At 51.4% G+C, this 24,742-nt stretch overlaps 1 protein-coding gene across 5 annotated transcripts in view; it reads left to right on the top strand.

The window, feature by feature from the left end:
• The window catches only part of Br (broad-complex core protein), a 42,341-nt gene that overhangs the window by 12,365 nt on the left and 5,234 nt on the right, over positions 1 to 24,742 (top strand). Inside the window, exons 1-6 of one of the 5 annotated variants that reach the window (XM_076790360.1) lie at positions 5,825 to 6,048; positions 8,537 to 9,061; positions 11,517 to 11,718; positions 12,065 to 12,256; positions 13,710 to 14,286; positions 15,223 to 15,282. In XM_076790360.1, coding sequence (XP_076646475.1) covers positions 11,533 to 11,718; positions 12,065 to 12,256; positions 13,710 to 14,286; positions 15,223 to 15,282 — 1,015 coding nt within the window. In that variant the 5' untranslated portion in view covers positions 5,825 to 6,048; positions 8,537 to 9,061; positions 11,517 to 11,532. Of the gene's footprint in view, positions 1 to 5,823; positions 6,049 to 7,625; positions 9,062 to 11,516; positions 11,719 to 12,064; positions 12,257 to 13,709; positions 14,287 to 15,222; positions 15,283 to 24,742 lie in introns of those variants that run through there. The other 4 variants (XM_076790378.1, XM_076790350.1, XM_076790387.1 and 1 more) reach the window with 4 other exon arrangements.

Consider the following 24,742-nt stretch of genomic DNA (forward strand, 5'->3'; position numbering starts at 1 on the left):
TGTTTGATCATTGGCGAAGATATTGAAAAGAAAATCGCAATGCGATGCGTTCAGTCCTTTTATTCATCGTCGACTGTTTGTTTTCTGTCGTTCTCTAACCCTGTCGCATCGTGCGTCACTCCTGTCTAAATGTCTCTTGACCACTTCGAGCGTCCTCTAATGGTTCCTAGACAGAGTACGCTTCAGATGCCCGTATGCCAGGCTCTTGGGTAGACCAGGAAAATGTGGGAACCTAATTCATTTCCACCTGAGCATCGTCGAGGGAGAGAGAGAGAGCGTTTCTTCGATGACTAGTCCGGTGACGCCAGCGTCGGTTATTTTCGTTCGGTCAAACACTGGCCCCGTCGTCATCCTCGTTGCTCGCTAAACAGCAGGGAAAAGAGAAGCGAGAGAGAGAGAGAGAGAGAGAGAGAGAGAGAGAAAAAGAGAGAGAGAGAGCGAGGCGTCGAAGGAAATTGACCGAACAATTCTCACCTGACGGTTCCGTGCGTCGACGTCGTCGGTGGCATCGTTGGCGCTGGCCCCCTAACACATTCCCACATTCGGTGTGCTCGTGGTGTATCGGCGGCCCCGGGACACCTACTCCTCTATACATCGACAGAAAAGAAATAATTGGTTGTTTGGCTGTCGGCGGATTAGCCCGTTCGAGGTCAACGCCCGCCAAATGTTTGCGAATGCAGTGGCGTGACGGAGGGGCCGAGGGGGATGGTGCTAGGTGGAAAGGAGACACACGGGGGACCAGTGGCGTAGGGAAGGGGGGCTGGAAAGGGTACCGGTTCGAACGAAACAGACACAGACAAAAGAGGGACGACGAGAGTGACACAAGAGAGAGGGAGAGAGGGATGAGGAACGAGGGAGGTGCGACGAGGCACGAGGATCCGTGCAGTTTGGGGGACGAGACGGACGGGGAGGGGAAAAGGCACGTACGATTGCGGCCGCGTGGAGACTCGAGGCCCCGCATATTCTTTCCCCTGCTCTGTTGCTGTTGCTCCGCTGTTGCTGTTGCTGTTTGCCTGCTTCGTCGCTTGCTTTTACCCCCTTCGCCCTCTCAAACCCCCCATGGGAAGAGCCCTCGCGTGTGTACGGTGCATTTAGGACGCGCGTACACGCCGCCCAAAGAGGATGATATTCTTTATCGCTGCAGTTTCCGTCTATTGGGACGAATTCAGGCGGCGCGTTCATCGTTCGCTGCCGCGTTAGCCGGCAGGTGAGCCCCGGCTTAATGAGCGGCCGCATGCATAGACACAACGCTCGACGAACCGCCGAAAAAAGGGCGGACGGGTGCCTGGCACCGGCGAGCGTCGACTACCGAGGCCCTTGCTTTTGTTGGTCCAACGATCCCTCGCGGAACCTTCCACTCGCTAGACAGTGGAGGGTCCGAGACACAGGATGTAGACGGTGGGGAGTCCTGAAATCTATAACCTACGTGGCGGCATACTTAGAATTGTAGATCCTAGATCATGGAGCTCCTAACTAGTAGTATATCACCCTCCCATAAGTTCTCATTGCTTCGTTGCCTTCGACTGCCTCTGGTGTAAGCAGGAAGCTGATCGAATAGAAGAGTCTAGGACCCAGGTGATAGAGATCGCAGAACTTAGGACCTAAATGATACGAGTCCTAGAATCTAGGACCTCGATGGTAGAAGCCCTAGAATTTAGGAGCTCCGTAATTTAAGGTTTACAGTGATTTCTCTATATATGTCGCCAAGGCCTGCACGATAAACGTCGTGGAATTATCTCCACTCCTGCGGGGTATACCCCGTGAGGGGTCCCGAAGCTCGGGTATGTCTCCTGAACGATAAACGACGTTGGCAAGACCCGTGTTGTTGACATATATCGGGAATTCACTGTAGGTAAGACGGATCGCAGAATCTAAAGCCAAGGTGGATGAGGACGTGGAATCTAGGGCCCAGATGATAGAGATCAGCTAGAACCTAGAATCTAGATGGCAGAGATCCTAACTAGTACTACCTTCAACCCCATAAAGCATTGAAATTCTAATCACCGAAATTCTAATCACCTAATTCACCGAAACAAATAAACAGAGACAGTCCATCTGTAGAAACGTGACGCAGGTGATCGGTAGGCGGCATTGCGTTTGAGAACCATGGAATAAAAGGACAGGGCTGGCGACGGGGTAGTTCGTCGCGGTACATCGTGATCCGCGATGGTTAGCCTTGAACTCGAACAAAACAGCACACATCGTGCATTCTCTCTCGTTCTTTCGACGGCCGATCGGTTCCCGGCGATTCTCTATTCCGTGGCCGAGAGCAACCAGCTTTTCCTCTCGGTAATATAATTATCGGCGACCCGGTGCATTAAGATTCCAGTCCAGGCTGGAAATACGATCCCCCTAGTGTTTCAAGAGGACCTCGTGGGAAATGGGGCGGGTGTAAAAATAATTGAAACGACCCGATCGATCGCGGTTCGGAAAATTTTCGCGTTTCTCGGACACACACACACAGAGAGAGAGAGAGAGAGAGAGAGAGAGAGAGAGAGAGAGAGAGAGAGAGAGAGAGAGAGAGAGAGAGAGAGAGAGAGAGAGAGAGATGACGCGGAGAGTCTCGGAGAGATCGATGAGAACACCGGGGGACCCACCGTCGCGGTCCACGAAGGAATTTCGAAGGTCCTAGAATTCCGAACTTTCCCCGTCTTTCCGGCGTGGCATTAATTTTTCACCGCCGCAGCCTCGATTCGCAAACACCGGAGCGCGCCGGAGGCGTTCCGAGTATGCACGTTCAAGGCCACCGGCCGTCTCGTAGACACCTTCGCGGCCGTTTCACAGGAATTCGAATGCGTCGTCGTCCACCATCGGGAAGGGAACAACGAGGAGAATGTTCCTGAATGACGGTCAGAGGGTCCTCGGGTACCGCCGTGGTGTCGGATCGTCGCGTGACGTAACGTAACGCGGCGCGGCGCGGCGCGGTGCGAGATCGAAAACAGGCGGGACAAAACGGGCAAAACTGTCGAGAGAGAAATAGAGCGCGCGAGATTCATCGTCCGCGCGAATAATTCTCATTATTTCGCGCGGAGTTACGCGCGCGCCGCGGCGAACGTTTCATTTAGAGGCGCGTGCACAGCCGCGCGATAAATTTCCAAGCAGATGGGATCAATATATCCGCGCGCTTGTTCCTTTCGCGGCTTTTTATCCCCGGGATTGTTCTCGCTCGAATTTATTCGGCGGCGGGCCGCTCTCGGCGAGCGAGTCCGTGCGCATCGGCCGCGAATTATTCGACCAAGGTCAATGGGAGAGAGAGCCAGCCACCGCGAGCATAGGCGAGCACGAATATCGACAGGGAAAATCGTGCTGGAGGTCCGGGTCCGCGTTCGCGAGGAAGAACGTTTCTAGGCGAATCTAGTCGAACGTATAGGCGGGCACAGCCCTCAGCTTTGGCTCCTAGGAATCCAATCAATAAATATTACAATGGAACCCCTAGAGAAGTAGGGGAGCGTATCCTCCTCTCACGCCCCCGTCTACCCTCTTGTCGTCCTCTTTCGCTCCGACGGTGGGTACTGCTTTTCCTGTCGCGTCGGAGGAAAAAGGATCTGTCCTACGTCGCGCTCTCGCAGTCGCGTTCCTCGTCCTCGTCTGCCTCTCGTCCTCGGCCACGTCCGCGAAACTTTGCTCCATCCTCTCTCTCTCTCTCTCTCTCTCTCTCTTTTTCTCTTTCTCCCACTCTTTCTTTCTCTTTCTCGAGCGAGCGCGCCCTCTCACCCTTGCTCGCTTTTTCCCTCGCTTTACCCTACTCCTTTTTCTCCCTTTCTCTTTCCTCCCCGCCACCCTTACCGCCCGTTACGTCGCCCTCCTCCCCCGTCGCCCTTCCATCTCTAAGCCAGCAGCAGCAGCAGCAGCAGCAGCATTGCTCCCTCCTGGCCCCTGTCGCGCCCTCCAGCCCCCCCCTCTCCGATTCCTCCACCTCCTCTTCGTCGTCGTCGTCGTCGTCGTCGTCCCTCTCATCCAGCGGCGTTTACATTTTACTTTTCTAGTAGCGAATTAAAACCGCGTTCATGCGCAGCCCGCGGAAGGGCGTAATGATTTTTTGAGGGGCGAATCGAGTGGGGTCGCCTACAGCACCGGCGGAGGGGGTAGTAGCTGCGGGCGCGAGCTTAGCAGGAGCAGGACGGGCAGAAGGGATCGCGAGACAGGCCGACTGTCGAATAGATGGATGGAAGCTAGAATCTAGCTCTCCGAGCGGAGAGAGAAAGACAGCCGAACCTAGAGGGAGAAAGAGAATCCGAGAGAGAGAGAGAGCGAGATTCGGAGGGGAACAGCGCAGGGGTGCGCGCTTCGAAATAGCAGCCAACGATTTTATGGACGTCGGGTGCCTAGGAATATTACTTTCCGCGGCCGGCTTCCTTCTTACAACCACCGTTTCGAAGCTAGATCCACGATCGTCCCTTGGTCGGCCGCTTTTTTTTTTTACAACCCCTGGAGTAAAGAGACTCTACGAGGGGGAGGACCCAAATAGAACAAAAGGTGTCCTTCGTGGACGGTGACGTTAACAGGTTCGAGGTAAGCTATCGGGGGATAGAGTCTCTCGACGATCCCATCCGCGATTTCGGACGATCCCGAACTATCTTCGGGGTACCCGTCCGCGATGGTGCACACGAAGCGCGGTGTGGCGCCTTGAAAAATTCCGGCTCTAGCACTTTTAATTGGAAGTCGTTAGCTTTGCGCATTTTCGTCTCGTGGGTTAACGGATGAGGCGAGGTGGGCTCTCGCACAAAAGCGAGATGGAGAAGGAGAAGGCCAAAGAGAGTTAGAGGGCGAGAAAGAGAAACAGAGAGAGAGAGAGAGAGAGAGAGAGAGAGAGAGAGAGAGAGAGAGAGAGAGAGTGTGTGTGATCTCGAGCGACAGGGGAAGGTTTGCGGAGGAAAAAGCAAGAGAGAGAGAGAGAGAGAGAGAGAGAGGGAGTTAGAGTTAGAGTTAGAAAGAGATAGGGAGAGAGAAAAGAGAAGAGGAGAAGAGAAAAGAGGTGGGCTGGACGACAGGGCACGGGGTGGGCAGGGGAGGCAGGGCCGATGCGGCCACAGGCATAAAGCTCCCCACCATATCGTAGCATTGGCTCTCTTTTCTCCGTTGCTCTTTCCTCTCCGCGGCGGGTTCGATCTCTGTTCCTCGGCTCCGGCTCTCTCCCTGTCTCTGTCCCTGCGTACGCACTATTTTTTAGTCCGCACTTATTACGACAGATGTCTCATGCTCCGATAAAGAATAACGGCGGCCGGCGGGCGCCGTTCCCCCCCGCGTGCTCGCTAGTCCTAACCAGGCTCGGGAGCTGCAGCCCGTACTCTCGGCGCTTCTCGTGGCTCTCTCGTGGCTCTCGTGGTGTCGTCGTGACACGACACGACACGACGCGGCGACGACGACGCGACGCGACGCGGCACGGCACGACACGATACGATACGATACGACACACGGTTAACGTTACCTTACGTTTTACGCGGACCTTCTTCTTTTTTCCTTCCTTCCTACCTCTCTCCCCTTCGGTTCCTCTCACTCTCGCTCTCACACGCGCGTTCGTTCACACGCTCTCTCTCCCTCTCTCCTTCTCTCTCTCTCTCTCTCTCTCTGTTTCTCCACCCTCGCCTGGAGCGAGGGCTCCACCTCCTCCCTCTCTTACGCGCTCGGGACGTGTTGCGCCGCCGTGACAGTGACTTTGTTCCTCGACGTGTCAACGGCTGGCTGGCTTGGCTGGCTGGCTGACTGACTGACTGACTGGCCGGTCCGGTGTGTGCCTATTCCGTTAACGCGATCGCTTGAGAGTGTCCACGCGAGCGAGAGACATCGGCGTGCCGCTGATTCTCTTTCCCCCCGTCTCTCTCTTTCTTTCCCTCCTCCTCATCTCTTTCTCTCTCTCTCTCTGTATCGTCGCCGGCGTGTTCGACACAGTGGTGGGTGGTGGTGGTGGTGGTGATATGTCTGGTTGGTGTCCGAGTGTGTGAAACGGACCGGCAACAGATCCTTCGCATTCCGGAGAGCGTGGAGCGCGCGGCAATTTGCGTCACGGTGGCTGCCCGCATCCCGAACACAGTGAGAACACGTGGCTAGGTGGGTAGCTCGTGCGTGCGTGCCTGCCTGCCTCCCTGCTTCTGCTTCTGCCTCTGTCTCTGCCTGCTGCCCCTGCGTGCCGGGTGACAACGTTTCAATTTCCCGCCCGTTCTATCCGCCGCTGCCCGCGACCGGTCTTTTCGTATTTCGCGGGATCCCGCGGGAGGATAGACGGAGAGAGCCCGGCGAACAAGGATCGAATCGAACGTAGCTAGAACTGTCTCGTTATCTCTTACCCTTTCTACTCTTCTTTCTTTTTTTTTTTTTTTTGACGGTCCTCGGTTTCTCGGGCCTTGCGTCGCCCGTTCTCAAAGTCTATACCTTTATTATCGCGTATCGGACGCGGAACGCGCTGTAAAATTGCATGATTTTCGGCGAATCGCTCCTGTCACCGCAGCGACCGCAGATAAGCAGACTCCGCCGACCTTATTCGCTTACGTGGGCTGCGATGGTTAGAGCAGGCATGGCCAGATGTTCGGACGAATTCGGCGCCGTTTCAATCTAGAGAGCGTTCTACGTTGAAAGCGCGAAACGTTCCTTTAGACGTAAATACAGGTTGCTCTATGGGGCACTGCTTGGCTCGGTCGGAACCGGGAGCAACGAAACGACAGCCTGCTTAGAGCACTCTGTACAGAGAAAACGTGGATTACGTGTAGATTCAACTGTTTGTTGATCGGACACACGTACAGGTTGTCTCCTGGGACAGTTTGGCTCGGCCCGAGCCAGGAGCAACAGAAGCAAGCGCACTTAGAGCACTGTGTACAAACAAAGAAGGTTCTTTAAGAACTGTGACAAGGTTTAGGCAGATTTAGCTATCTGTAGATCCGACACATGTATAGATAAACCCGCGAGGCGATGCTCTGGCTAAGTCAAAGCCAAGAGCAATCAAACCACGCCTACTTAGTGTACTCTCTACACAAAGGTTCTACCAGACCTCTGACAATGTTTCAGAAGATTCAGACGTGTTTAGATTAGACGCATATACCGATAGGGCCAGGGCCAAGAGCCACGAAACCACGCCTCTTTTCCTAGAGTGGGGACAAGATAGCCGATCTCCTTCCTCTATCGTTACTTTTTTAGCAAATCCGGAGATAGAATAGAGCGGAGAAGGGCAGAGCTGTGCGTTTCAAATTCTACATCCGCGATCTGTCGGTCACAGGTGCCTCTCGATCAAGCGATCTCTATTTTGCGAGCCGATGCGCGTCGAGTTGAAATAAAATTCGATCATAGCCGTTCGTGGCGAAAATTCGAGACGCCCCGCAGTCGTCGCTCCTCTCGACGATCCTCTGCCGAATCTCCTCTGGCAGGAGGCTCGCTCCCTCTCAGTTCTGGCGCTCTCTCTCTTTTTTTTCCTGCCGCTTCTTCTTCTTCGTTCCTCCCTCTCGGCCGGCTAGCATAGTAGTCTCCGTGTGTCCCTCGCCGTTCGCTTTGGTGTGCGCGTGCTTCTGTCGTTGTGTGCGCGGCTCTCTCTCTCTCTCTCCTCGTCCCGCTTCAGCGTAGCCTCTCGCACGCGCGCACACCGCCTCGCGTCCTCTCCTTTTCTCTCAGTCGGTCTCTCCCTCCGTTGCGTCTCTCTCTTTCTCGTTCCCGCGCGCTCCTGTCGGTCGTTCTCGCTCGTCGTACCGGCGATCGCCGGCTTTTCGTACGTTTTCGTGCGGCCTCGCTGCCGCGCCGCGACGTACGCCCGCGTCGCGTCGTCGTCGACGACGGCACACAGCTGCACAGTCGTGACGTGACGTTTCGGGGGTTAGTTCGCACGGTATGTGACGGAGAACGAGGCCACCGGTGGACTGTGGCTGCTCTCGGCAACGTGTGCGGACCGTTCAGATCCTCGTCGTCTTCTCTTTCGTCGTGGTCCTCGTCCTCGTCGTCGTCGTCGTCGTCGAGGTTCTCGTAGTTGTCGTCGGTAGTCGTCGTCGTAGTCGTCGGTAGTTGTCGGCGTCGTGTGTTTCCGGTTTTCGAACGGAACGAGGGATCGTGGTGTGCGCCGCGCGCGGCACTTCCCTTCTCTCTTTCCTCCTTGTCAGCCGTGTTCCTATACACGTTCGTTTCCCTCTCGCGGCGCCTATGACCGACATGTGATCCTCGCTCGCGATTCCCTCGATCAGCGGAATCGACGAATCGCGCGAGGCCGTGTGCCTGAGAGAAGCGGGAAACGACGAGAGCTTATCTTAGCCTAGCCTGCCGCCACCGCCACCACCACTGCCGCGAACAGTACGCTTTCTTCGCTCTTTCTCTTTCTCCTCGACACATTTTTTCGCGAACCACGCGCGACGCCGCAAGCTTCTCCGGCATCTCTCAGTGGAGGCGCGTGCCGAAAATTCGCACCGCGAACGGCGGATCGAGGATCGATCCTTTCCTCGCACAATACTATACCCGTAACATAGAAGAGTCTCCCCGTTCGAATCGGATCCGAATCTCTCGAGCGGTTTCGGTCGACTACCAAGCCGGGGAATTCGTATTGATCGATAAACCTCGTCGGTTTAAGATTTCCCGTGTGTTCTCCGACGACGCCGAGGATCGAACGAAGGAAGAGAGCGCACACCAGGCCTCTGTGTGCGCCGCACTGACGCACCGAACGGACGGACAGACGGACGCGCTCGCGAACGTATACACGTATACACGCGCGTGAAACAGCGAGGAGAGAGCGGACACGAGGCGACGTGTACGCTCGTCGATCGCGCCCCGATCGGTCCCCGTCGAGAATGACTTTCCGGCACGAACCAGCACTACTGGCCGAGTGTAGGGGACTTATTCGCGAACTTGTGAAGTGCGCACGTTTTTGCGAGGTGGCGTTGTGGAGATAAAACTCAGCGGACCAGTTTCAATTTCAGTTGATTGTTGCCGGTCATTAGCTTACGCGGCATGACGAGTGATAGGTGTGCTCACGCGATAACGCAGCCGCTCTTTTCGAACTGTGATTCCCGTCTGGATAGTGTGGTGGTGAATGTGCCTTAGAATAATTACGAGTATCGTAACACACAGCCATTTAGGCGCGGTCGCAAGGGAAAAGGTAATCAGTAGACACTGGTCTGCTCTCGCGTCACTATCTCTCTCTCTCTCTCTCTCCCTCTCTCTCTCTCTCTCTCTCTCTCTCTCTCTCTCTCTCTCTCTTTCTCTCTCTTTTCGAAACCTCTCTGTTTGACGCTGTCTACACGCTCGCGATCGGTCCCGCAGATTTTCGATTCTGCCCTCCCGTTTGAAAATGAAAGTAGAAAGGAAAACGACAGTTTCCCGCGCGGCGGCGGTGGCGGCTGCTCTTCATTCTCTGCGGGACGAGTGCGAACAACGAGATTCGCACGCGGTGTGCGTGGCTCGCGGATTTTTTGTTTTGCCGCGACGAGTGACGCGCGCGCGAAAACTATGTGTTCGCCGAACTTGATGGTAAATAAACCGTCGACATTGGTGTACACCGTCGGGTCATCCTCTCGATCGGACGACGATGGCTCTTTCTCCCTCTTTGCCGGGCTCTGTCGTCCAGGATTTTCACGAGACCGCGAAACTTATCGCGCCGGACTTGTCAGACATAAATTTAGCTGTGCCGCTGATAGCGGAACCCAAGGAGGAAACGAAAACGAAAAAATCGTACGCCCCGAAAACAGTTTTCGAATCGCCGACTGACACGATAAACAAATACTCGTCTTTTTTGTCTCACGCCATCGTCTCTCCATCTCTCTCTCCCTCTCTCTATCTATCTTTCTCTCTCCTTCTGTTTAGTAACACGGCGCATCCGCGATAATAGCGCGTTCCCGCACGTACCCAAAATATTGAGGCTAACGGAGGATTTGCGCGTACCGGTGTCTCGCGGGCGCGTTCGATTACTATTTTTCTTCGTAGCGTAGCGTGCGAGCATTACTAGTTTTCATCGGCCGAGCGTAAAAATACCTACGGGGATCGGCGATACGATTATCAACGGAAACGTTCCGAAATACTATGCGCGCTCTTTATCGTAAATAACCGCAATCACAGAGAGAGAGAGAGAGAGAGAGGGAGAGAGAAAGTCGAGAGAGGGTAACGAGGCGAGAAAAAGAAGAAACAAGGGAAAGGGAGTCGCTCTCTTTTTATCTATGATCATTAATTCTATTCCCTGTATGTATCATCGAATGCTTTTGTGATGGACGTGCCAGACCGCATACGCGCGATACACACCCGCGCAACGCACGCACACGATCGTGTTCTGACTGCCGAGAGAGACTCGGCGAAGAGCAGCCAGCACAGTAAATTTGTTTTAAGATCGTTCCGTTTCATTTCTCCGTTCCGTTTTTTTTTTTTATCATTTCGCTAAGATAACACTATCAGCACACATTTAATGCCTGCGCTTTTATAAGTGGCGGAGAGAATTATTTAATCGTACGTTCTGGCTTCGCTCCAGCCTGGCGACCTAATTTTTTTCTTGTATGGTGCAAAGCAAAAAAGCAGTGTGTAACTCGTCTTCTCTCTCTCTCTCTCTCTCTCTCTCTCTCTCTCTCTCTCTCTCTCCTCCCGTCGTCGTGTATTTTTACATGGCCGCATGCACTCTTCAATTTCTTATTCGGCCGGTAAACGTCATCCGACCCGATTCGAGAGATCCGCGCACGGGTTCGAGGATCCACGATCCACGATCCGCACGGTCCGCACGGTGCGTGGGACTCGCGAGTGAACCGCGGAGATACGAAATCCCGATTCCCCGTCGGTTCTGGACCCGGTGCCACGTAAAAATACCGCGCAGAATAACTCGGGGTCGTGGAAGTGGTGTTGTTTTGCAGCGCGTCGCCGCGCCGACAGAGCGGGACAGAACGGGACAGAGAGCAGCACGACGCTCGTATTTTTATTCGCTCGGAATTAACAACATATGTTCTCGGCCGCGAGAGGAGACACCTACGAATCCGCGGATTAATTCGGCCGTTATATAAGTTTTTCGGCGGCCCCGCAAATTGACATCTGCTCTAGCGCCGCACCTACGCTCGCGCGGTGCTAATTGTCTCGTGAAAAAAACAACCGGGCACCTTTTACGCTCGAATCGTACCGTAGAAATCGAAAAATTCGCGTTACGGGTGTAGTGCGCGGTGTGCCAGCCTTGTTGAATTTCTTTGCGCAGCAACGGCGTCGTTTTTCGGACTGGACGGGCCACGGTTATCGAAAAATTATCGTCGCTTATCGGCGATATCGTGCACCTAGAAAACTCGAGTCCTCTGATTTCGCCTCGGCTCTCCTTTGCCGAGGACGCGGCGGCCGATTGGCTGCTCGCCGGCCGATCCAGCGCGATCGAGAGCCGTCCCCGAAAACCCTCCTCGATCCGCTTCGGACTGGGCCGGGCCGGAACAAGCAAGCGAGCGAGAGAGAGAGAGAGGGAGAGAGAGAAAGAGACAGACAGATAGACAGATAGAGAGAGAGACAGAGAGGCGAAATATAATTTTATTCGCGGCCGATAAGATAAGCCCGGTGTGTGACGGTTTATAATAGCGCACAATATTATTTTCTGATTATAGGTGAATAGATATAACGATGGTAGATACGCAACACTTTTGCCTGCGATGGAACAATTACCAAAGCAGTATCACGACGGCGTTTGAGAACTTGAGGGACGATGAGGATTTCGTGGACGTCACACTGGCCTGCGATGGCAAGAGCCTCAAAGCGCATCGCGTCGTACTCTCCGCTTGCAGTCCCTACTTTAGAGAATTGCTCAAGGTAAGATAACACTCCCATTGGTTTTTCCAGCCCCGTACCACTAACTTTCTTCTCTTGGTTTTTATTATCTCTCTCTCTCTCTCTCTCTCTCTCTCTCTCTCTCTCTCTCTCTCTCTCTCTCTCTCTCTCTCTCTCTCTGTTTCTCTCTCTCTCTCTCTCTCTCTCTTTCTATCCCTCTCGAACGACGATGGTTTTCATCCGGTTTCCCAGCCGCGTTCTTCTTATTTGTCTCCCCTTCGAGCCGCGGGTCCGGACTCGATACGATCATCGAGTGGAACGTCAATGTTGAACTAATGCGAGAAAATGTCTCTTCTTGTTCTCCTCCCCGCCAATCCCCGTTTTGCAGAGCACTCCGTGCAAACACCCGGTGATAGTACTTCAGGATGTAGCGTTCAGCGACTTGCACGCGCTGGTGGAGTTCATCTATCACGGGGAGGTGAACGTGCATCAGCGTTCCCTTAGCAGCTTCCTGAAGACCGCCGAGGTCCTCAGGGTATCGGGGCTCACGCAACAGGCGGACCAAACCGACAGGGACGAGGTAAGCTGTCTTTCTCTTTCCCCCTTTCTCACTCTCTTTCTCTCTCTCTCTATCTCTCTCTCTCTCTCTCCCTCTCTCTCTCTTTCTCTCTTTATCTTTCTCTTACTGATCTTCTCCCTCGGAAACCCTTTTACCCTCTTCCCGACAGTCCCGAAGACTCGACGAGGAAAAAAAAAATACTGGAAGAGAAGCTCGAGGCTTGGAGGTTCGAGGCTTCGAGAGTCCTCTAATCCCGTCCACGGTCGAGCACACGCCGCGAAACGATCGGCTCCGCCATACGTGTAACGTCGAGTCGCATGCTCCGTGCTCGCGAATCGATTATGCCTTTTGCATGTTATCTCTGATAGAGACGTGACTTTCGACTAAGGAGGCCCGTTATCTGGCTGCACAATGTATATCCATCTTGATCCCAATCCATAATTGTCATAGGTCAAGCAAACAAAGATAACCGGGCCTGTTACAAATAGAAACCGGGCAATCGTATCGGAGAAAGTAAACGATTAAAACGAGAAATACGTGCACCGGGATATAGTACGATCATCGGAGACCACGGCTTACTTATTAACCGAGCGCCGGGATCCGTATAGAGCCGCGGCTATTTCAGAGATCGGCCGTGAATGTTTAACTTCGACTTTGTTCCCGCTAGACCGTTAATATTGCAACAGTGTCTTTTACTGGGGCGACACGATTCACGAATTACCGGAGAAACCGGGCAAATCTTGACGTACCGATAAACTGACGATGATAGAATTCTCTAGCGTTCCGTGGAGGTCGTAGTTTAATGTGTTCCATTCACATTACGGGTTTAACATTGAGCACTGTTCGGTAACATTGCATCGTGTCTAGCGTGTCTATTCTGCCGGAGTCTTTTAAACAATCTTTCTCTGTCTTTCCCAATGTAACAGTTCTTCACTTAATCAAATCCGAAATTCAGTGATCCATAGTTTACAACGATACGGTACGGTTTCGCATTTCAATTTTTGTTTCCTTCAATACATTACAGTGTTTACACTATATATGTCCGAAATGCCTAGCCGATAAAATTCCCCGAACTATCCCCACTCCCGGGGGTTATACCTCGTGAGGGGCCACGAACCGAAGCCTCTAGAGCTTCGCTGTCCTCTTCTACGTTCGGCGTGGATCAAAGAATAGTATCTCCTGGCCGATATAATCTCTGGCTAGACCCGTGTTTCGGCTATGTATCGAGTAAACACTGTACTTTGACTTTTATGGAATTTTCGAGCCTGCTAAGTCCACAGTAGTTGTCCAGTAGTTGTCTCCCATAAAAATCCTTTCCTATCAGAAGATCTTGTTGAAGTGAAAAAATGCGTCGCAGCGATGCGATGTAGCTACGAAAGAGAATAACGTGGGAGGGGATGATCGGGTCAGAATTGTGAGAGAAGCTCGGGTCGAGTAGGATGCATATTAGCGTCGTGTGATTTCTGTTGGCTAGCTGTCCCACGTGCGCACGCTGGCCGCCGGCGGCAACCATATTCCGTTCCATGAGAAATCGGACGAGAGTTTCACGCGTGGCGGATCGCCGCCCATGCCGGTCACGCCGACGCCGACGACGGTGCAGCAGCTGGTCCGCAGGGCGCAGATACGCAGGAGACGGACGCCGAGCCCTCACGACGAGTCGACGGACAAGAAGCTGAGGACGACGTCGCCGCCGTTGAACAACAACGACGCGACGCCGACGGATTTCTCGATGGTGAAGAACAACCATCTGTCGAGCAAGGTCGAGGGGAACGGTCTGCACGAGGAGAACAGCCCCCTCGGGGACAACATCAAGTGCGAGCCGCTCGAGCTGACCGGCGGGAACAGCGGGAACGGTGGGAACAACGAGGACTCGTCGGATTCGGCCAACGCGGCGTCGGACCGGCCACCGGCGTCCGCGAGCAGCAACGAACACGACCAAGAGTCCGAGCACATCTCCCTGCCGAATTTTTTACCCGACACCAAAATCTTGCACACCGGTGGCTTTAATTTCAGTATGGCCGCGCTCGCCCCGGAACACACGCCGTTGCCAGGTACGAACTTTGACCCATCATCCATCCTGGCCTGTACGCATATTGACCAATTCTGCATTTACACCCCCCTCCCCCCGTACAACCGATTTGTCTCACCTGGTCTTCTTCCATCGATACTTTGCACTTTCGTGGTTCAGCCAAAAATATTCGACACGCGTTTCTTCTTATCCCTGGTTCAACACTACCGTTGCCATTCAGCTGACCGGTTTCAAATTTTCTGCTTCACTATTATTTCATTATACAAATTTTGTATTTCCACGTATTCGAAACACGTGTCGAATATTGTTGTCTAAACAGCAATGCAAAGTTCTAGCAGCAACGTTCGGACGATGTACCTTAGTTTGATGTACCTCGAGAGGGAAAAGTTTGAAACCCTGGGTCGCAGCAAAGATTCCTCAAGATGAGGGGATTATCAGATTTTATTTAGCTTTGAGCAGACCGGTAGAAGGTTTCAAGCTCCTCCGATTTTCCGTTAGCACGGTTCCCCCAATGATTATTATCGGACGAGGTGAGACGAATGCCCGGCGAACGTGGTTTCTACAGCGAGAAGTTGCGCTCGGAGCGCAGAAAGTGTGCGGATGCTCCAGATAGAGGATCGTATTCGGTATTGACCCGAGCCGATGGCGGATATCGATTCGAACGGGCCACGAATTACACCGAGTGACCGATTCTCCGAGCTGTCCTTTCATTATTAAGATGCTCGTTGAATTGAAATTAACGTTTGTTTCGGCCGCTATTTCGGTGGGTAGTAGGTCGCTCGGTTGTCGTCCGTCGAAATACCCCCGGCAATGAATTTTTCCCTCGACCTTCTTCGACCGTAGAATCCTTAAAGCGTTTACCGACCTTGTAGAGTCCCGTTACAATTGCGATGTTGCGTACAGGCCGTTGTTCGGTCGCTCGCCGAGCTCGAGCGTGCAATTCTACGTGTGACGATAGTGAAATTTCCAGGATTGGGCCACGGGTTGCAACCACCGGACTTGGCAGGAACTTCGCAAGGTAAGAACGATCACTATTTAGCTACGCCCCGGTGGAATCATCGGGAGCGAAGGGATCGAGCCGGCAAAACGACTAAAATCTGTTTATTAGTTCAAAATCTCTCGATCCCGTGCGATCGATCGGTGAAGGAGGTCTTTTTCGCGATTCGATCCTTCGCTCCTCTGAGCCTACCACGGGCGATTTTGTTACGCTACTCCATTATTCTCCTCCGACAGTCGATACATCGTGGCCGCAAATCGTCTGCGGTGTAGCGGTTCGCTCTAATACAAAAAAAAAAAAGTAACTAAAAAGACTTGTGCAAATATTTATCAGAAACTAACAAAAAATCACGGATCATACGAATGATCATTTTATATATATATATATATTTCTACTGTTTATGATTTCGATAATTTAATTTTAATTTAATATAATTTTAATTTTAATTTCATTTATTTGGTTGCGGTGAAAGAGCACTACTGTCTGCTTGGACGATTAAAACTTCTTCTAATTGGCATGCGTTACAAAAATCATCCGATATCATCATCCTTTATATGGTTGACCATTTATGATTCGCCTGCATATATTCGCATTCTCATGACGTCATAATGTTCCGCGGTTTGCCGGCGAATTCGACGTTGAGCGCGCGAATTCATGTCCGTTCGTATTGTTTTCCGATTGCAGCTGTTTTTCCTCGAAAAGATCGAAGGGAATCTATTGAATCGCGGAACAGGGACGAATTCGCTCGTCGCAGCCGTCGAATTCGCCGAGAATCATTCGAATTGGCACGCAGCGACGAAAAGAAAAAGATAAACGAGTCGCATCGGTTCGGCATCGCTGTACAAAACATACTACTCGCCCGTTGATATCTCTATCGCGTCCGCGTCAGAAGTAGAACGCGAACCTTCCACTCCCCGCAAAGAAACAAAAAAAAAAAATGAGAAAAACAAACACTGAAAGAACGAAACGGCATAGAAGAGAAGTCGACGAGCAAAGATGCAACGACAAATCGTTGTTCTCTTCTTCGTGTGCAGCTAACATCCTCGGGAGAGATTTCCGATCCGATTAACCGCTTGTCGAGTTTCGCGCCGGCCGATCGCCGATCGATCGTCGATGCGTTACGCATACTCATTACGAATATGTACGGGGTGTCGCTGTAGTCCTGCCCGCGGGACGCTGATTTTCGTTGCAAAAATTCGTGGGAAAGGTACGGTGACGTTTCGCTAAATTTTGTTTGACCGTTTAACCCTTGCGCGAACCAAAGTGGACTCGAAACTTTAATAATTAAACGATTCAATTTTATTATTAGATTATACAATTCTATAGAATTTCATATAATCTTGTAATTCAATTTTCCATCAATTCCTGGAACAGGTACCAATCAGTTTCCAGCTTAAATAATTAGCAGATTTTCTTTAGATTGAGATTTTAAAAACGTGAAAACTCGCAGCTGTAAAAAAAAACTCTTGAGTAATTTTGTTATATTTGAGAAAATTCTAAAAATCCACACACGGGTTAAACAAGGGTTAAAGCGGTAGAAAGCTTCGAGTTTGCAGATTTTTCTGTCGCGTCCACGCCGGCGCGGTGGCCCGTGAGCAGAAACGGATAGGTCATGGACAGACAGCCTTTTCTCGAAGACGGTTCCGTTTTCCGATGGCACGTTTCCCATGAATTTTTGGGCGGGTTTTCCGACTGCGTCGAGATCTTAGGGAGCGCCCTGTGCATTCACACGTGCCGTGCTCGTATTGTCCAATTCGTGGTCGAAGTATTTTTGTATCATTGTTGTCGTCCCATTTAACGTTTGGTAACGTTATACACGCCGCTGACGCGATATCGCCGATACGACAGCATTATGACATTGCTTACCAGTCTTTATATTTACGAGTATATACTTGTATCTCCCTAAACGTACAGACAAATGTATACTACACATATATATATAAATCACGTATCAGCGTTTCTCAATTCTGGGGGGGGGGGGGCAGGACATCGAAGACGAAGCAATCTCTCTCGTTTGATTTGATTCACAATTCGATGAAATCTTTTCTATGACATTGCGACGGGCTAGATCAATTTTGGGAAACGCTGTGTGAACCTGAAGGCTCGCCAGTGTGCACCGTGATTACACGGAATTTCTAATCGCTCGGTCACGAGACAGCTTTGCAGCAGAGCCTGCTCGTTTTCGGTCGCGAAAGAGGATGTGATAGGTCAAGCCTGAAGTTTGTCACGTTCGAGTGACCCTGTTATCGCTGTGGCTACGTCCTCCACGGTGTAGATACCTCAATTTATTGCCGACCCTTTGATTCCGCGAGTGTCTGCTCTCTCCGGGGTGTCAGGGTTGACTAGCAAATAATTAACGAACCTCGCGAACGCCCGGATACGCGAAACGGGTGATAGCACGGTACTCTATTCAGTTTCTGACAAAATTTTTGGTTTCCGCGGATCAGCGAAATCAACACCGTCGGAGTGAACTACCGAATAATTGACGGACCAGTTTCGCAAACGCTCGGACACGCGAAACGGCCAGTACTTATGTCGTAGGAATGTCTCTTCAGTTTCGAAAAATTTTCGGTCCCCGCGAATTATCTTCGACAAATTGTTATTCTCGTCGGGTTTGCATCGTTGGAGGTTCTCGTGGGGGTTCTCGCGCAAGAATCATGGTGTTTGCAGTGCGTTTTAATAAACTGTCGTGTCCTGACAGCACCAGAACCAGCCAACAAGCATCGTCGTTAAGTAAATTCAGGTGTGGCCACTCTCGCCGCGTTCACGAATTAATATTTGAACGGCTGGCTTATACTAGGTTAGTACTGAAAAAGTTATCAGGGGGCCGTCGATAAGGCCGCAGATGTTATCCGCGAAATTCAAGGTCCCTCTATCTCCGACGAACCAACGTGGCCAACTAAACATTGGCCTAAACTAAAAATACGACGACCTTGGTACGCCACTCACGTTCCTGCGGCGCACTGCGAATCATTAGACACATTAAATTATACGTGGCTCGTCGTTCGCGGCCCGTTCGGAACCCGCTCCGTCTAGCCCGCCGTTATTTTCACTCGGCGTCTATCCGAAAAATCTCTTTCTTCCACACACTCCCTTTCTCTCTCTCTCTCTCTCTCTCTCTCTCTCTCTCTCTCTCTCTCTCTCTCTCTCTCTCCTCTCGGATTCTCTCGGGCGAGAGTTGAGGCCGCGATGCTTGCAAATATTCTTAACCCGACTCCGCGGGATCCGAAATTTCCATTGTCATTGTCGCGCTGACAAAGAGGTGCCAATGCTCCTGCATAGAAACCAGTCCGACGCTCTGAGAATTTAACAGAGTTTGCATTAAAACGTGCAAATGGATTATCGTTGCTGGAAAATTTATAAAAGCGTTTTTCAGAAAGACGGTTGGCTTCGGGTAGCATTCTTCCTAGACATGTTTGTTCGATGACCAAACTAGTAGGACGCATATTATTTGTAGACTGTGAATCTTTATGCGAAATAAAAATTGTCCAAGTCTTCTTAAGGTAATTCCTCTTTCGATTATCTCAAAAAATCGAAAATAATAGAATAATGTAGTTAAATTCTTCTAACGTTTTTACAGTTTTGTATTTGGTTTACGAATTTCTCTTATAAACGCATATAATCCACAGTCTAATTATTAGCCTAGTGTTGAGGACCTGGTAAAGCATTGCAGAATAATGAAAAGAAAAAAAAATGGAAGAAATATTCGTTCTAAAAGTGTCCCTTGGAAAATCAGTTTTCCAATTGTTCATCCGCTCTTCGAAAATCGAAACTTTATGATCCACGATCCGGGATTGATTTATTAATTATTTTCTACAGATAATGGGAAGACAATTTACGTTGTCGATTGGAAAATATTTTACGGCAAAAATAGAGTAGAAATCTCATTTTTTGTTTATATCAATCTACCAAGCGCTAAAATCTATTTGCATATGTGTTGCCTTATGAAACGGAGAAGATTGTTAGTTATTACAATTTTTATTACGATGTGAACTTCGGCAAGGGAATTCATGTGATCCATGAACGCATTTTTCTAATAATTCTGAAGCGGAAAATTTGAAACGGGTCATTTAGACAATGGTAGGTTTAGTGTTAGCACGAATGCCACGAATGTACGAAAATGCTCAAGTGGATGCTCCCCGTGAATCACTGATTTTAAGATCACTTCTGTATCGGTCTCTGTAAAATCAAGACAATGTTACCACGGCGAAGCGAACAGAGACAAAACGCAGCAGAGGCCGCTGCAGGCCGTTCGCTCAAAAATAGCCCGTGTTCTCGCCGTTAAAAACGCGTCCGATTTTCGCGAGCGTTTTCGAGCGTGTCCGCGAAAATTGCTGTTGGGAACGGTCGGACTCGAGATCGCGGCTCGATCGTCCGATCGGTCCGCAATCGGTCATTTGCTCCGGCGTTCCACGGCGAAACAGGGCATTTGTTTTTCGCATTTTTTATCTCGCCAAGGTCCCCGGCGCGCGCTATCGTATCTATCGGTCGAGGGAGAGAGAGAGGGGAGGGAGGGAGAGAGAGAGAGAGAGAGAACGGCCGTGTATACCGGCGACAGACATTTTTCGGTACGGAGCCGAACCGGATTGCAACCCGCGCGGTGATTTTTGGCAGCGTTTCAAGCGGGCGAGAAACGAGAGATAGTTGTGTGTAGCCGGCGCAGGGTCGTCGGTCTCTCCGCCAAACTTTCCACCTACTCTCGGTTCGTTAACGACAATAACGTCCGAATTAAACGTTGTCGCCGGGTCCGGCCGGTGTTTCGCGCGCCGCTCCGCACCGCACCATGCCCGTTGCCTCGTTACGCGAACTATCGTTGAGCCGCGGCGGCCGCGCCGCGCCGGATTCTTCTTCTTCTTTTTTTTTCTAGCCGCGAAATTGCGAGAGCGGAAAAGTTACTGGGCGGGCATTCGCGATACAGAATTTCCTGTCGAGTGGCTCGTCGTCTCGAGGACCAAACGATTGACGTCAGATAGTAGTTTGCTAGTGTGCGCGCGCGGTAGAATTAGTGTCGATCGTTATCGCGGTGCGACGCGCGGCGCGGCAATCGGGAGAGCAAGGTCTAGAAGTTTCGCCGGTCACGCAATTTAGAAAGCGCGCCCCGTTATCGCGAACGTCCCGGTCCGGGACCGATAAAGTGAAATTTTGATATTCGCGAAACGGACGCGCGGAGCGGACGTGCGGAGCGTAGAGGCAAGAGGCGAGAGGGAATCGCGCGATGTTTCACGCTCGACGCCGCCGCGCCGCGCCGCCCCCTCCGGCTCTTTAATCGTCTTCGGCTCGTAATGGCTGCTGCGGTTACGTAAAAACAAATCGCGCCCAGATAGAAAGTACCAGCGCGCGCGACCACTTGTCGCCGGAATCCGCTCCCCGAACCAGAGACCCCGAGCAGCAGCTTCTTCTTTGTTCGGTTCGAGGTTCGGCCGACACGCTGCCCTGCCTCATATCCGATCTTTTTATTCCGAACGGCTGCGAGCATATGCTCGCCAGTCCTCGCTCGCTCGCTCGCGAGTTTCTAGGCGGATTCGCCGCGGGACGTCGAAAAATTTCGAGACCGCGAACGGATTTCGCCACAAGATGCTCTCGTCGTCCTGCTCTCTTCTTATGCTTCTTGCTCCCCGCTCGCGATTCGTACAAATTGTTCTCCGACCGCTCGACTTGCGTCAGTTCCACTTTTTTTTTTTATTGCTACTGAATACGGTATTTTATAGAGCGACGCGAACAATGGAAATTATACCACCGATTTGGTTAACCTTTTGCACTCGTCTGTTATTTTTCTCCGCGGAACGGCGAATTTAACGCGATCGACGAGCATTTGAAATGGAAATGGTTAAGCGACGTCCGTGGAAAGTACCCTAATCGTATAGACTACTCGCAAAAGTCCGAAATTCTTGATCACCTACGGAATTTGTCACACCTACTTACAGTTTCAGACAAAAAAGGGGAAGGCGGAACCCTAAAATTTTTAAAGGCATCAATCAGATTTTATGTAATTATGACAGAAATAGGTTGGTGCAATTTGAAACATTGGACAGATTAGAATCATTAAACGAAGACTGATATTCCTGTTCGAGTCCTGCGTTGAACAATGTATGCAGACAATTTTTATTTTGCGTAAAGATCCGCATTATCAAAATCTTTAAGAGAAGAAATAATCTCTGTTCAATGAGAGTTTAAACCCGCAGTCTTCGTTCACTTTTTCAATTATCTTGCATCTCGCAAGCTACGATAAAATTCGAATTACTCAAATATATTCCAATAGGCATGCAGATTATCGTCATGCTTTTATCAGCTTTTCTTAAAACAATGATTACAATAGGGTCCACAGGGACCCAGCACAGTTCCTCGTAGAAGTTCCTCGTCAGCTTAACCAGGCTAAAATAAGAGTGAAAAATGTCCGAAATATTTCAACGAAGGCCGTTTCGTGAGCCGCGCGATCCCCGCGTATTCTTTTCGGCACTTAGGAGCAGGCTGGCCATAGTCCCGCAGCCTGCTGTTTATTGAGCGTGCCCGAAAGACGGACGAGGAAAGAATGAAAGAGAGGGAGAGAGAGAGAGAGAGTCAGAGAGCCGGAGCACTGTAGAGAAAGAGAGAAAGAGGTTTCGCATAGAGCCGACACACTCGGGAGAAAGATGCGTTTATCGCGGTCTAATTTTAAATCTATTCATTCTGTTTCTTTCTTTCTCGCGTGCTCTCTCTCTCTCTCTCTCTCTCTCTCTCTCACACACAGACACATACACACACGCTCTTCCATAGGACGACGTTTCTCGTCGGTCTCGGTTTCGATGTCGTTATCGCGAAGAAAGAAGAAATTCATTTCCCCGGGCCTAGATATATTCTTAGCCGGTTTCGTCGACGAGCACTAAAAATTGTTTTTAAAAAACCGATACCGCGCGGGCCTAGCAGAAGCGAGGGGGGAAAAAGCGTCGGGAAGGAGAGGAAAAAGGTGGAGGAGAGAGAGAGAGAGAGAGAGAGAGAGAGAGAGAGAGCGAGAGAGAGAGAGTGCGGGTCCCGCCGCAACGCGATTCCCTTTTCTCTTCTTTGGTCCACCCCCAACCCCCCGGACGGTTTTTTCCTCTATTTCCTCCGTCCGTGGTTTTCTGCTCTTTTTCCGCGAACGCGGCGCTTGCATCCGCGGTAACCTGTTGTAAAATCCGGCCGCATAAAAATAGCGAGTGCCAGGCCGTTGCAGAGGCTCGTCGCGCGAGCACTTTATCCTCTCTCTCTCTCTCTCTCCCTCTCCCTCCCTCCCCTCTCTCTTTCTCTCTCTACACGCTTATGCGCTCGCGCACGCACGCGAGTTCGAGCGAGTGCTACGTCTCTTTGTATCGAGGGGCGCGTGTTGCAGCGCATCGAGCAAATATTTATTTCACGGGACGTTCCCGGTGCCGGACACCCGTTGCGCTCTCTTGCTCCTCTCCTTCTCTCTTCCTCTCGCACTCATTTTGCTCATCTTCTTCTCGTTTTCCCTCTGGTTTCCTCTTTTTTCCTCCTCCTCCTCCACTCCTCCTCCTCGTTCAACGACGACGACGACGACGTAGCCGCTTTTTCGACGACTGGCCGAATTCCTGCAACGAAAGCGCTCGACTTATGCCGGTCCAGTTTCGCGCCCCATCGCTGCAATTCCAGAAACCATTAGCAGAAATCGACGCCGTGATTCACGCCGTCGATGCAACGCTGCACTGCCTGTTTACACAATTTCTAGTGGATGCTTTTGAGGATCTGGTAGACGCGTTGAAATTTCGGTATTCGCTCGCGTCGGTCTCTTTGTTCGCAGCTTTTCTTCGTCACGGTGATTCGCATCTTTATTCGCACGCTTTTTACACGGGAAATTGAGCGGAGAATTCTCTAACTCTAACATACGATGCTCGAAGTTTTATTGTATGCGGCTTAGGCAATCAGATGCAACAGTTTCGCGCGAACAGATCAGCGAGTCACACTGCAAACGTTTCGATAAGACGGAGATAGTTTATTCCTGTTTGATGTAACGAAGCTAATCAAAGAATACTTTGCAAAGGGGGCTTTAAGTGAAAATAGACTCACTAATCTACTATACACCGACTTAGACAAATCATACAATTTGCTAACGATGCATTCTCCTGCATCGGTACTATTATGATTCTCGCAACCGCTCGCAACGAACGGCAACTGCAACGCGCCGAGGCAATAGGAAGAAATGCACTCGAAAGGGGGACAGTGTTCTCTTCGGAGGGCCTGCCGAAAGAGGCGTTTTGCTCGATCGTCGGAAGGAGCGATCGGGCGTTTCATTTTCGCGATCGATAAACCTGTTCCCGCGAGAGATCAACGTCGGCGGTGTTCGCGTCTTGTGGGCCCGGGGGACGGGAGGGGGGAGGGGGTCGGAGGGGGCGGGGACGCGTTTTATATCGGGACTCGTGAAACTAGTCGAGGTAAAGAAATTTCGGGGTTACGTAACCCGGTTTGCTAATGGCCTGTTTGCGAAACGCGGAATTCATGCTGCCATCTGCCGACGTTGCCGATTCCGGCGAAGCGCGCGCGTGTGTATGTGTGCGCGGTTGTAACCTACACCCATTCCGTTCTCTCTGTCTGTTCCTCGGCGCGGTTGTTCTCTGTCGCGAGTCGTCTCCTTGTGCATACATCTATTTACTCGATACTTAGTCATCTTCTCGTTCTCTCTTTCTTTCCTTGGTTCCTCCGTCTCGATTGTACAAACACCGTCGTCGTCGTCGTCGACGTCGGTGTGTTTCGCGCGGTGTTGGTTCGTTTCGGTAGCGGACGATTCGCGCGCGGCTGGCAATTTACTTTCGTATGGCGAACGCGCGAAGGCGAATGACGATGAGGATGACGGCTCGGGACGGGTTCGGGACGAGACGAGACGGGACTGTGAGAGGGAGAGAGAGAGAGAGAGTGATTGACGAGGCAGCGGGGCGGGGGCGAGGCGCCTGCCAAGGCCAAACGAAAGTTCGTTTCTGAACCAAATCCGACGGAATTTTTTATCTGTAATATGTGTATTTATCGGGGACGCCCAGGTCTAGCTGCTTGTTTTCGCCTCGCCTGCGCTATTATCGATGATGAACTTGAGGTGACCTCGAAAACTGCGCAACAGTGAGCAGCGCGGGTGTCGCGATCAGTGAAAGACCTCGTCAGAGCGACGGAGCTAGAGAACCCGCGGGGTTAGGAAGTAGGGGTCAGGGAGGGGCAGAGGAGAGAGAGAGAGAGAGAGAGAGAGAGGAGGGGCGTTTACACTTTCGCTCTATATCATTTGCTGTCACGGGCCGCGATCTCTCTTTTTCTCCGTTTTTCCTCGTTTCGCGACGCTTTCCAAAACCGTTCGCCGGGCGATACCGCTCCCACGACGCGTACTCTCCTCTCCTCTCCGCGCACCGGGACCGTGTTCGATCATCTTTCGATATATCTAGAAACGTGGAATTTTGGAGGTAGGCACCGTGGTTAGAGAGGCGCGCGTCTATCTAGTCGAGAAGCGGAATCGTAGATTCGAGCGGGT

This window comes from Halictus rubicundus, chromosome 1, assembly GCF_050948215.1.
Source record: "Halictus rubicundus isolate RS-2024b chromosome 1, iyHalRubi1_principal, whole genome shotgun sequence".
Taxonomy (NCBI): domain Eukaryota; kingdom Metazoa; phylum Arthropoda; class Insecta; order Hymenoptera; family Halictidae; genus Halictus; species Halictus rubicundus.